The sequence below is a fragment of the Petaurus breviceps genome, unplaced genomic scaffold (genome assembly GCF_028583685.1).
Source record: "Petaurus breviceps papuanus isolate PSGF00001 unplaced genomic scaffold, PetGlider_PUasm1.0 103, whole genome shotgun sequence".
Taxonomy (NCBI): domain Eukaryota; kingdom Metazoa; phylum Chordata; class Mammalia; order Diprotodontia; family Petauridae; genus Petaurus; species Petaurus breviceps.
The window spans coordinates 4900058-4911938 of record NW_027185588.1 but is presented as its reverse complement, the minus strand read 5'-3'; the positions used below and the strand labels follow the sequence as shown (position 1 = coordinate 4911938).

At 45.2% G+C, this 11881-nt stretch overlaps 1 protein-coding gene across 1 annotated transcript; it reads right to left on the bottom strand.

Moving 5' to 3' along the window:
- Positions 1–3989: 3989 nt before the first annotated feature.
- On the bottom strand, positions 3990–10750 carry LOC138142244 (mucin-16-like). The gene is made up of 4 exons (XM_069063323.1): positions 8508–10750; positions 6902–8264; positions 6740–6807; positions 3990–4609 (listed from the first exon to the last, which is right to left on the bottom strand). Exons 2-4 carry the CDS (start codon positions 6995–6997, stop codon positions 4414–4416), a joined length of 360 nt encoding a protein of 119 aa, XP_068919424.1. The 5' UTR covers positions 6998–8264; positions 8508–10750; the 3' UTR covers positions 3990–4413.
- Between the last annotated feature and the right edge of the window lie 1131 nt (positions 10751–11881).

The window sequence follows — 11881 nt, the reverse complement described above, 5'->3', positions numbered from 1 at the left end:
TAGACACAATAAATTTTTATACTTATCAGAGTATATCATTTCCCTTTGACTCCAAACCAATGAGAGTAAATTTCATACACTGCTCCTCTCCATCCCTCCTTTCCCTTTATTTAATAAGTTTTTGTGTCTTTTCACATTAGAATTTTAAATTTAACTGATTATGTTGATTCCTCTTTGAACCAGAACCAGTGAGAATAATGTTCAAATGATGTTCCTCTCCCTCTTTCCTTCCCCTCTACTATAGTGTGTTTTTATGCCTCTTCATATGGCATAATTTAAATTTTTCTGTCTTATCCTTCCCTTTTATCTCATTACAGTCCCTTTGGGCCCCTTGATAAGGTTTTTTTTTTTTTTAAATCTTCAGATTAGGTCGTTTATACCCACACCCTCTATCTATGTATAACCCTTTTAAAGGCCATGATAACCATATAAATTTTAATATCGACAGTTATCAGCTTCTCATGTAGGGATGTAAACAATTTGCTCTTATTGAATTCCAAGTTATATGTATGTGTGCATGAGGGTGCTTATGTGCATGGTGTGTATGTATGAGTGTGTGTTTTCCTTGTTTGCCTTTTTATGTCTTTCTTGAGTCTTGTGATTGGAGATCAAATTTTCCACTGTGCTCTGGCTTTTTCATCAGGAAAGTCAGTAAGTCCCTTATTTCATTAAATGACCATCTCCTTGCCTGAAAGATTATGCTAAGTTTTGCCAGGTAGTTAATCCTTGGTTGCAGTCTTTTTCCCCTGCGAAAAATCAAATTCCAATCCCTCTGATCTTTTGATGTGAAGCTGCTAGGTCCTGTGTAATCCTGATTGTAATTCCATGATATTTGAATTGTTTCTTTTTGGCTGCTTGCAATGTTTTCTCCTTAATCTTGTAATTCTGGAATTTGGGTACTATATTTCTTGGAGTTTTCAATTTAGGACCTCTTTCAGGAGGAGACCAGTGAATTCTTTCAATAACTACTTTGCCTTCTGATTCTAGGACTTCAGGACAGTTTTCTTTGACAATCTCTTGGAGGATGTTTTCCAGGCTGCTTTTTTCATCATGGCTTTCCGGTAGACCAATAATTATTAAGTTATCTCTCCTGGATCTGTTCTCCAGGTCAGTTGTTTTTCCAGTGAGATACTTTACAATTTCTTCCAGTTTTTCAATCTTCATGTTTTGTTTGATTGACTCTTGGTGCATTATAGAGTCCTGAGCTTTGATTTGACTGATTCTAATTTTTAGTGAATTATTCTCTTTGGTTAGTTTTTGAAGGTCCTTTATTAGGGAGATATTTTCTCCAATTAGTTCATTAATTTTACTTTTTAAGGATTTGTTTTCTTCAGTGAGACTTTTTTTTTTTAATTTGGTCACTGTAGATTTAAATTTATCTTCTACCTCCTGAATCTGCCTCATAAAATCTTTCTTGAGTTCCTCCAAAAACGTTTTTGGGGCTTGAGGCCAGTTCATATTTCCATCTGTGGTCTCAGGTGTGGACACAGAGTCCATGGTGTTTCCTGAAAGTGATTCTTCTCATTCATAATAATAGGCTTATATTGTCTTTGTTCTTGCCTTTGCAAGTGGCTTCCAGCTCATTGTAATTACCTATTTCCTGTCCTTTAAGGTGTATTTCTGCTCCTAGAGTACAGAGGGCTCTGACCCAAGCTTCTCAGGCTGAGAGCTAGGTGTCTGGTTGATGGCTTTGTGTGCTGTAGCCTCTGGGTGTCTAGATCGAGGCCAAGGCCAGGATTCTCAATGTTTCCCCTGAGTTACACTGAGACTCACAGAGAAATCTATGGGGGAGGAGTGCTCTGGCCACTTCATATTTCTGCCTCTATGCCCTTGGGCTACAGCTCAGGCAGGCTTTTGCTAGTCAGGTGAGGTGAGGCTTTTTGGGACTCCTCCAACTCTTCTCTTCAGACTCCTTACTGCCCCAGTTACACTATTTCTTTGTGACTCCTAAGCCTGAGGCTATTTCTGCTATTTCAGGATTTTACTCTGATGGGACATTTATCTCTGGATTTTCTTGGTCAGGGAGGGGGAATCAGAGCAGCCAGAGTATACTTTGCCATCCTGGCCCCTGGAAAATCAGGCACATGATTTTTAAATTTCCAGGCTGGGGGCTGATAGCCCCAGGAGAAGCTGCTGTCTCTGCTGTGGGTCCTGAGCTTTCTCTTACCCAGCTCCGAAGGATCCTCCTGTCCCCTAGTGAGACACTGGTGAGATGGCTGCAAGTAGCTCTTGGGGTGGGTGAGTCTGCTGCCTAGGGCTCCTTCTCTCTGTGTTGTAGTCTGCTTTCTAGTCTGAGCTGCTCCATGCTTCCCCTACCCCGACCCACATGGGCACTTTCCTGGGCTGGATTCTGCCAGGCTCTATCTCCCAGTGTATTCTGACACTCCAAAACCCTTTCAGATTCACTTTTTAAAGTTTAGTGACAGGATTCATGGAGGAGCATAGAAAAGTTACTGCTTCCATTCCGCCATCTTGGCTCCATCCCTCAATGTTACTATTTTTGAATGCATGACCAAGCTGGTAAAAAAAAAAAAGAAACAAAAGATTAGTATGTCAGGTGGATAGCCAGAAAGTGAGGGAAGGTAGGCAGGAGGGCGAGAAGCAGGCAATCTCACCACACGCTGCATGACAGTGTCTGTGGTATTAAATTTAACTGAACTTTGGAGTCCAATCTCTGCTGCATAACAGAGGTTAGGTTGGTGATAGTGAAATTCACTATAAAAGGCTGCAGACTGCATTCCATGGCTACAGGTTCTCAACTTGAGTAGACATTTGTCTAGTTCCTCTTGTATGTGGAGTAGAGCCCTACTGGGTCAATGCCTGAGTTTGGACTCAGGAATACCTGGTTTCACTTCTGACAGTAGCTGGGTGATCCCTGGCAGGTCACTTGGCCCCACTGATGCTCAGGCAAATATATAAAACTAATTTGAAGAAAGGATGCAATAAGTATCTTTGACATCTTTGATTGTGGTGAACACTGGAGTAAATACAAAGTTTAGATAAGATGTGGTCATAGAATTCATAATACAGTTTAATTTGCCCTCATAGAATCAGAATCAAGCATGTAATATTCATAGGGCAAGAAACATTCATCAGGTCATAACCTATTAGAGCTGGAAGGAACCTTATTTTCTTAGTTATCTAATCCAACCCCTTAATTTTAGGAAAATAAAACTATAGCCCAGGAAAGAAAAGGGACTTACTCAAGTCTACAAAAATGAATGAAGGGACGTAAGTCTGATTGGGGAGAGCCTTTTGGAGAGTAGTATTGCATAGATTAGAAACACAGATGGGCCTGACAAGAAAATTCCTGAAAGCTAATACAAAGAGCTTCAATCCAGTATGGTGAGAGTGAGTCAATGTAATGTAGGAAGAGTGGGCATAATTTTAGGAAAGCTGGAAAAATGTCTCCAGCTCCTCCTTATGCTTCCCAATCTTTCTGAGTCAATCTCAGTAGTCTACATGGCCATGTACCTATAGGTATGATTGCAGGTGAAAGGAATCTATTGGGTAAATAATTCATATGTGAGGTAATTCTGGAGGAGACGTTGCTGCAGGGAAAGCAAAGTAGTCCCCCAAAAGAACTACTTGACCTGAAAGTTGTTTGCTGTGGTGACTAGTAAAGCTGTGGATCTGACTCATAAGTAGGTTGAAATTTCTCTGGGGCTATGGCCTAGCCTAGGAAAGAGATGGAATCACTCTTCTGTACTGAAGTGGTCCCTAAGTAGCTACAATCCACTGAAGAAGCCACAGAGAAACAGCACTGGATAATGGCTCATGACCTATAGCTTTTTGAAAAGATGCCGACCCCAAAAATATCTTGAACATAAGGATACCATGTTTGAGTCAGCCATGTCCCAGAGTAGGTGGCTTTTTGGTTTGTTTCATTCTGCAGCACAGCATGGTAAAAGCTTAGGTTTTTTGCTTCTGGTTTTTTTTTGGAGGGGGGAAAGCAAGGCAATTGGGGTTAAGTAACTTCCCCAAGGTGACACAGTTAGTAAGTGTCAAGTGTCTGAGGCCAGACTTGAACTCAGCTTCTCCTGACTCCAGGGCCAGTGTTCTATTCACTGCTCCATCTAGCTGCCCCAAAGGCCTAGTTTAAAGAAGATAATTGTATTACTATTATGTGGGTATTAAGTTGTGTCCTGGATCAGACAGGAGGAAGAAGTTGGCTGGGTTGTTTCTGGCAACTGGGTAATTATGTAACGCTTTTAATGATCCCAAACTAGTTCATGATACAAAAAGGCCATTGCTTTACAAGAGTGATTCTATCATGGAATAACACAATTTTTGAAGGAACAAAATTGTTGCTACACAACAGTGGAGACATGGCAGAGATAATTAGGTTGCCGTATGGTGGCTGTGATGACAGGGGAAAGGTTAGCAGGAGTGGGATCAAGCAGGAGTCAAAATTCAAGTCCTGGGCAGGGCTGGCCGCTCACCGTTGATATAGAGGCTCTTCTTGCTCATCACATAGGGCCCCAGCCTGGTAATACCACGCGTATGCTTCCTAATAGTCCTGTAGAGATGTTTTTCATCCAGGCTAAGAAGGGTGGGCGATTTCCAGTACAAACAAATGACCTTCACCTCAAAGACTTTCTTGACAAACCTGAGAAAGGACACATGGCAATGACTGTGAAATACCTGGCTTGCCAGAGGCATGAAAAAGTTACCTGCAGTGAGAAGGAACAGTCAAAGTTCTGCAAAGTAATTCAGGTTTTTACAAATCATGATTTACTATCAAAGAAGGTTTTGCTCCAACTATCATTTTATTGATTTAAGAAGTTGAGGGCATAGGCCTTCCTTGACTAATGCAGGTCAGCATCTTCCCTGCAACATAAAGACTCAGACCATTGCCTGGGGTCACATAGCTAGTCTGGGTCAGAGAGGGGTCCTGAACCCAGGGCACTGGGCATGACCAATGAAATCTCTAGCCTCTTATGTGAGAAAGGAAAGGCTGGGACAGGTGGAGACAGGTGAGACCTGCGGGACAAGGCCTGAGTCTATTTGGGTGCACTCCTTCCAGAAGGTAGGAGACAGCAGAAAGGATTGAATACTTTCCACAGTAACTACCTAGACAACCTATTCTATGAGGCTGACTTCTCTTGTAGAATTTTCGTATACTGGATCCTACCCAAATCTTCACATGAACTTTTGGAACTCTTGGAAGACTGGCCAAGGAGCCCAGGACTTCTGAGCATTTGCAAGGTTTTTAGCTGATGCATGATGTTCATGTGGATTTTGGATCATGTATATATGTTCTGTGATTGACTTATCTGCTAATCACTTGATGAATCTGATAATTTTTGTCACTTTTATTACATAATGATGGTCTGTGCTCCAAAAAACATTTGGCAATTTCACAACAGCATTAACAGCCAATGAGTATTCCTATTTATCCACAAATTTGAGTGTCATTTCTTTGAATTATTTCTACCATTTTGAGTATAAGTTAAATTTTCAGTAGTGTTTAATTCGCATCTCTATTGATTATTAGTGAGATCGGACAGTTTTCCAAGTGATTATTTACAATTTGTGTTGGATCTTTTGAAAATTGCCTGCACTTAGCTGTGTGTGTGTGTGTGTGTGTGTGTGATCCCACTAGTAAAATGAACTTTTGAAATGTCCCAAACTTGTCTTTGGGTGAACTAAGTACAAAAAGTTTCTCCCCATCTGTGTGTACTACTACCATCTCAAACACAGACTATACAAGATGGAATTTGGTATCTCTTTCCTCCCCCCTGTCACCTCCTCCACAAGCCTGGCTCTCTTCCAGACTTCCTTATTTCTGTTAAAGGAAGCACAGCCTTTCCAATCACCAGGTTTGAAACCTCAGAGTCACCCTTGCTTCTTCCTTTTTTCTCCATCCCATGACCAGTCTATTGTCCATTTGATTTCCATAATAGCTCTTTCACATTTTTTTTTCATTCAAAGGCCCACATCTACAACCCTTACCTAGAGGCTTTAATAACCCACTAAGTCTATCCATCCCTGCAATCACCACCGTTCTCTCCCTCTGTCCAACCCATCTTTCACACAGCTGCCAAAATGATCTTAAGACACATCCCTCACTGTGTCATTCACCCCCTTGCTCAACACCTCTAGTATCTCCCTATTTCCTCTAACGTTAAATCCAAACCCCTTAGACTGATCTGCAAAGTTCTCAATCTCACTTCAGTGCATATTTCCAGCCTGATGGTTATTCTGCTCACTTCCATTCTAACCAGACTGGCCAACTAGCTGACTTTGAACTCCTGTTTTGCTTAACACCTTTGCATGAGATTTCTCCCATTGCCTGGAATGTGCTCCCTCTTCAACATTGCCTCTTGGAGTCCTTAGTCTCCTTCAGGGACGCCAGGCTCAGATGCCACTGATGAAAAATCTCCCCCAATCCCTCCCAGGTGTCAGTGTTTTCTCTCTCCTTGGATCACCCATGTATTTGTTTATCTGTATAACATTGCATCCCCTTAACACCAACAGAATATAAACTCCTTAAGGTCAGGGACTGCTTTGTCTTTATATTTCATACCCAGCCCTGCACTTGGCACCTGCGGGGCAGTAACTAAATGCCTCTTGAAATAAAGCCTGGTTAGACAGCCCTGGTGGTCGGCTGTTTGAGGGCTGTAGTCTTCCTGGCTTTGTGGATAAGAAGTGACCATAGGACCAATGAAAAGAAGGACTGCACCAGACCTCATCTGGGTCCCTGACAAACTGGGCCCATCTCTCCCAAGGTCCTTACCTCAGCAAAGTCAGCTTGCATCCCGAATAGTGAGAGCCAATGTTAGTCTTTGGAAACAAGTGATTGAGCTGAAAAGGAAGAGAGAGACTGAGCAAGCCCTGAACACCTGGGGGTTGGAGTCCCAAACAAGAGGAAGGCAGGACAGGAAGTAAGGAATCTCACCAGTTTCTGTAGGATGCTTTCGGTAGCATTGAACTTCTGGGACCCTGGCTCTGCCATGTCTGCGGTGTACAGAAAAATTTTTATGGCAAAATTCATGCTGAAGGCATGCAGGCTCACACTGTTGGCTGCTATGGGGGAAGGAAAGAAACCCTTATGGGTGAGCCTTGGATACCAGGACCATAGGATTATAGATTTCAACCTGGAATGGACCTTCTAATCCCCTCATCTTACAAGTGAGGAAACTGAGACCCAGGGAGAATTCAATGAAGTGTACACATGTTGAGAGCTAAAATATTTTGTTCACCACTCAGATACCTTACAGGCGGTCAGCTCTAAGTATGATACCTTTGATGACGTGGCTTCTGCTTTGAAGCCTGCTCTCTCTCCACTGTATCCTTTGAAGATGTGGCTGCATAAGGAGCTATCTGACTGCTAGATCAAAGGCTTTACCCTAAGATTTTAGTCACCTAGAAGACAAATCCTTATTGAATTAGCCATTCTGTGCTACTTCCAGGATATGACAGACTAAGATAATGATAAAAAAAAAATCTTGAGTCCTATTCATTTGAAGTATTGCTGTATAAAAACCTTGTTGTAAAAATCAACAAACGGAGTTCGTGTTTGGACTATCCATATGGCTTGGTCCATTCTTCTTCTCGCGGCATACAAGGTCCCATCACCACTTTCTTTGGTGAGATTTGAGCCTGTCTTCTTAACTTTTAGACCAATTCCCTCCCAGCCATTCATCAACTCACCCAGGGATACCCAACTGAAGTTGATCTATTCTTTATTGGAAGTAAAACTGACCATCCTGACTCCAATGATGCATCTGTGATAGAACCTACCTCTCGAACTCCCTCTTCCCATACTCCACCACCACCTTACTTTACAATTCCCATATCTCCTCCTCTTACTGTCAGCTTCCCAAAGAAAATATTCAATTCAGACTTCACAAGAGACAGCAGAGATATATCAGATTGGTACCTGAGGTACTGGTTAATAGCACTAGAAGAGAAGAATGTTGGGGAGTCAATGTGGACAGGAAGGACAGGAGCTGAAGTGGGAAAAAATTAAGAATGAAAATGGGAAGATAATGCTTAAGTGTGGAATATGGGGAAATGGACTCTCCTGAGCTAGGTCACTAAACCATGCCATGGAAATTGAAGGTTCAAATGCTGAGACCCCACAGGCCATTCCTTTCCCCCCCCACCCCCCATCCCTTCACTTTCTTTCCAGAGTACTGAGTGAAATAGGATGGAGTGGAGAATATCAGTTGTTTCCTGTCAGGTCATGGATTGATAGAGAAATCAAGTCACTGAATACTCACTGCTTGTTTCTGGGACAGAGCACTGATGATTGCAACCTAGAAAGACAGAGACAGCAACACGGAGAGACAAAGAGGGAGAGACAGAGAGAGAGACAGAGAGAGGGGATGGGGCTGGGTTAGGTGGCCCATATGGTTTCCTTGGGTGCCTTGCTTAGCTTTGTTGTGTTTAATTTCCAGTGGGAAGAGAATAAGGGAGGGATAATTTGGGGCAGGATGACTGTTTTCTGAACAAAATCAAGGATATGACCCAAGGGGCATGTCCTCAGTGAGGCTACTCACCGTAAAAATAGAAGCTATCCCTGTCCAGGATGTAAGGTCCAAGCTTGGTGAGGCCAGCAGTCTCGTTAATTAGATGCCAATAAATCTTTGCTTTATCCAGTGAAGGACCAGAGGGATCCCTCTGATAAAGGCAGATGACATTTGCTCTAGTTGTTATCTCGTTTTTCATAGGTTTGGGAAAAGACACATTGATAGGGCCTTTGAAACTATCTGAGAGTGGTTCCTTAGGAGACCACTGGTTGCCTAATGGATCCTTCTCTGGGTTGGGGCTAGAATCAATAACCCCACAGTTTTAATCTACTGAAAAACAAGCCTCCCACCCCAGGCTTCAGGTGCACTTTAGCCTACGGGCAGGGAAGATCTTTAAAATTTACATTCCCATTACACTATGACCCCCTTAATTCTCAAGTAAGCCCTCTGAATTCTGGTGTCCTTTCTTGTTGATCATCTCCAATTTATCATGTATTTGGCTCAAGCCTTCCACAGTGTTTGTCATGAGATCAGCTGTCAGCTCATCAGGAGAGACTTCCCTGATAAAATTTTGCTGGGCTCTGAGAGAGCTGCCCTACTGACTGGGAACATTTGGGTCCTGGTGAAGGTAAAACCATTGCTGAGCTGTCCACTGTCCCTGGTGCTAAGTTCAGGCACTACTTCAGTTGGGCTCTCTGGGTTCAGTCACAAAAGGTAGGGGTGGGTTTCTCTGAGTTCCAGTCATACTCACTACTGAGGGTGAAGGGACAGTCTTGGATTTATTGGTACCTTCACTGAGGTTGGGGCAGGGAGGAGGTGAAGGTCCTATCAGGTCAAAAAACTTATTCCTGGGCCTATGGAGGGCATTGTGTGATTCTGGGGGTATCTTGTGGTCTCCAGGAAGATGCTGAACACCATTTTACCCTCCCATGACCTTTCTGGAACCACTAAGAAAGTACTCATGTCTCTTCCAGCAGATGTTGGGATGACACTGGGACCAACAGAGGACAGGGCAGCTGAGTCTGGCTCTCTTACTGTCTAGGGCAGGCATCCTGCTTCTCTGGGGTGGTCCACCTCAAAGGCAGAGCTGGGCTTGGCCCAATTTCCTGGCACTGATCAGGCTGTAAGAGTTGAAGACAGAGGCAAAATGGGGCTGGTTTCAATTCCTGCAATTCAGACAGTGGTAGTGGAAGAATCAACTGGAGTGGGCCCTGGAGTCAAGCTGGTGGTGGAACTGTCCCTGGGGGCAGTTTCTGATTTAGGTGTATCAGCAGTGATCTCAGTATGGAAGAAGTCACCTGGAGGTGTCTCCGCATCCTTTGTGGTGTCGGGGTCTCTCCCCGTTGTTGTGGCTGCACTAGGGGTGCTTATGGGGAAAAGGAGGAGATTGTTCCTTGTGTGCTGCAGTCCAAGGGACCACTGGAACCTGGAAATGCTTGTACCACAGCTGAAAGAGGAGTAAGTGGGAGGGAGGCAGTGGCCATGGCCATGCCAGCAGAAGGCTCAGTGGAAGTCGGGCTCCTGCAAGAGAGGACATGGTCATCGGGAGTGTCTGCACAGCTTGGTGCCCTGAAGCAGAGCCAACAGCAAGGCTGGAAGACTGAGCAGACAGGATGAGCCGGGAGCCCTGTCTAAGGGGATGGTCACTGCTGGTGTCCTAAAAGTGGAGGTTCCCATGGTGGATGTATCCGCAGGCACACTGGTGGGCACCATGCCCTCTCAGCTTGCAGGGGATGGTTCCCTGGTACCTGCTGCCACTGGGGTCCTGCTGGTCAGTCCAGTGTCTCAAAGAGGGGATTGGTTGCCACATGAGGAAGTGTCTAGTGGGTGTATGGGAATCACCTCACAATCACCCTCATCTCCTCTCTGCAAGGCTCCCTCCTCCTTGGGGATGACTTTGCCCTCTCTCTCCCACACACACCATTGGTACCTCTGCCAGGACAAAACCTTCATCACTCAAGTTCCTGGACACAGACAGGGAGGCTCAGCCTGCCTCTGATGCTGACACATTTATATGGACAGACTCAGAACGCGGGTCTGTCACTTGGCTGCCCTGACCCCTCTTCACTACGCTCTCAGTCACTGCTAGGCTGAACACGCCTCCTCCTCCAATCTATTTCCTCTGGTTCATCCTGTGCAGCCTGCTGGATGCCGTCATCTTACCTCTGTGCACTAAGTGAAAATATGACCCAAGGCAAGCCATGGACAAACCTTTCCTTCCCCACCAATTCCCAAAGAAAAGGAGTCAGGGTTTTCAATCACAAAAGAATGGAGATAAAGAGAAAGACTTTCTCCTTGCCCACCCCAGGACCCTCTAACTCAACCCCGCCCCTTTCACTCCATCCCGGCCCCTAGAGCCTTGCTCTGGTCTTTGCCCCGCCCCCTACTTCAGACTGCCTAGTCTCCTATCCCTCCCTTCTTCTTTTCCTCCAGTCCCGCCCCCACATCAGTCTTTTCTCTCGCCCCGCCCCCAAACCTCAGCCTCCTACAGGCCTGGGCCATGCTCCGCCCCTTTCCGTCGGCCCCGCCCCTGAACCTCAGCCTCCCTCAGGTGGCACAGCCCCCGCCTCAACTACAGAGACACTGGGTCCCGCTCCCCGGCTCGCGCCTGCAGGAAATGGAGGAGTTGCTGCTTCTCCTGTGGGGTCCAGAGCTTGGTCGTGCGGACCACGGTCGGGGTCAGCACTCGGGACCGCGCCTGGACCGCGCGTCGCCTCACAGGAAGCTGCATGGTGGCCTGAGCCAGGAGCAGAAGCCTCCAGTCTTTACATGGGCCAACGTTCAATTCCGGATACGCCCTGCTACGGCGGCTGTTACGAGCCAACAATAGCCAATGAGGAGTCCTTGGCAGCTTCGCTTTTCATTAGCACTATTAGGTGAGCCTTTGCCCCATGGGAAGAGCAGAGGAGTGAAGCCTAGTCCAAGGTGAAAAGCCAATCCTTTATTCAAAGGCATGAAATTGATTGCTGCATCTGGATTGTAACTTCTACAAGATCTGAGATCAGCTGTAATGAACAATTGCAACAGACAAATACCTGTTTGAAAAGGCAGCAGCGTCCTCAGACGCTTGGAAACGTTCTTTCCGAGGCTGGAGCTCCCCATTCCCCCAAAGTTCGCCACATTCAGCGGCTCCCCATTGCCCGAGAGATCGTTTGTACAGAGTTGTTGGTATGCTGTCTTCCCCATTAGACTGTAAGCTGTGTGAGGGCAGGGAATGTCTTCCTTTTCTTCTTGCCCCAGTGCCGCCCTGAACCTGCATTTCCTATATAAGCATTTAGTAAGCTCCTACCATGCTAAGCTCTGAGAATAGAGGGGGAAGGCAGCCCCTGCCTTCAAGGAGCTTACAATCTAATGGAGACAAGGAGCAAAGAAACGTGCCCTAACCAATTCCATCCCAGATAAGT

Coding starts and splice junctions, on each gene's coding strand:
- LOC138142244 (XM_069063323.1), bottom strand. CDS start 6,997: ATGAATTTTGCCATAAAAATTTTTCTGTACACCGCAGACATGGCAGAG. Junction 6,808..6,901: donor AAAGCATCCTACAGAAACTG/GTGAGATTCCTT, acceptor CTTCCTTTTCAG/CTCAATCACTTGTTTCCAAA. Junction 4,610..6,739: donor TGCAAGCTGACTTTGCTGAG/GTAAGGACCTTG, acceptor GTCCTTTCTCAG/GTTTGTCAAGAAAGTCTTTG.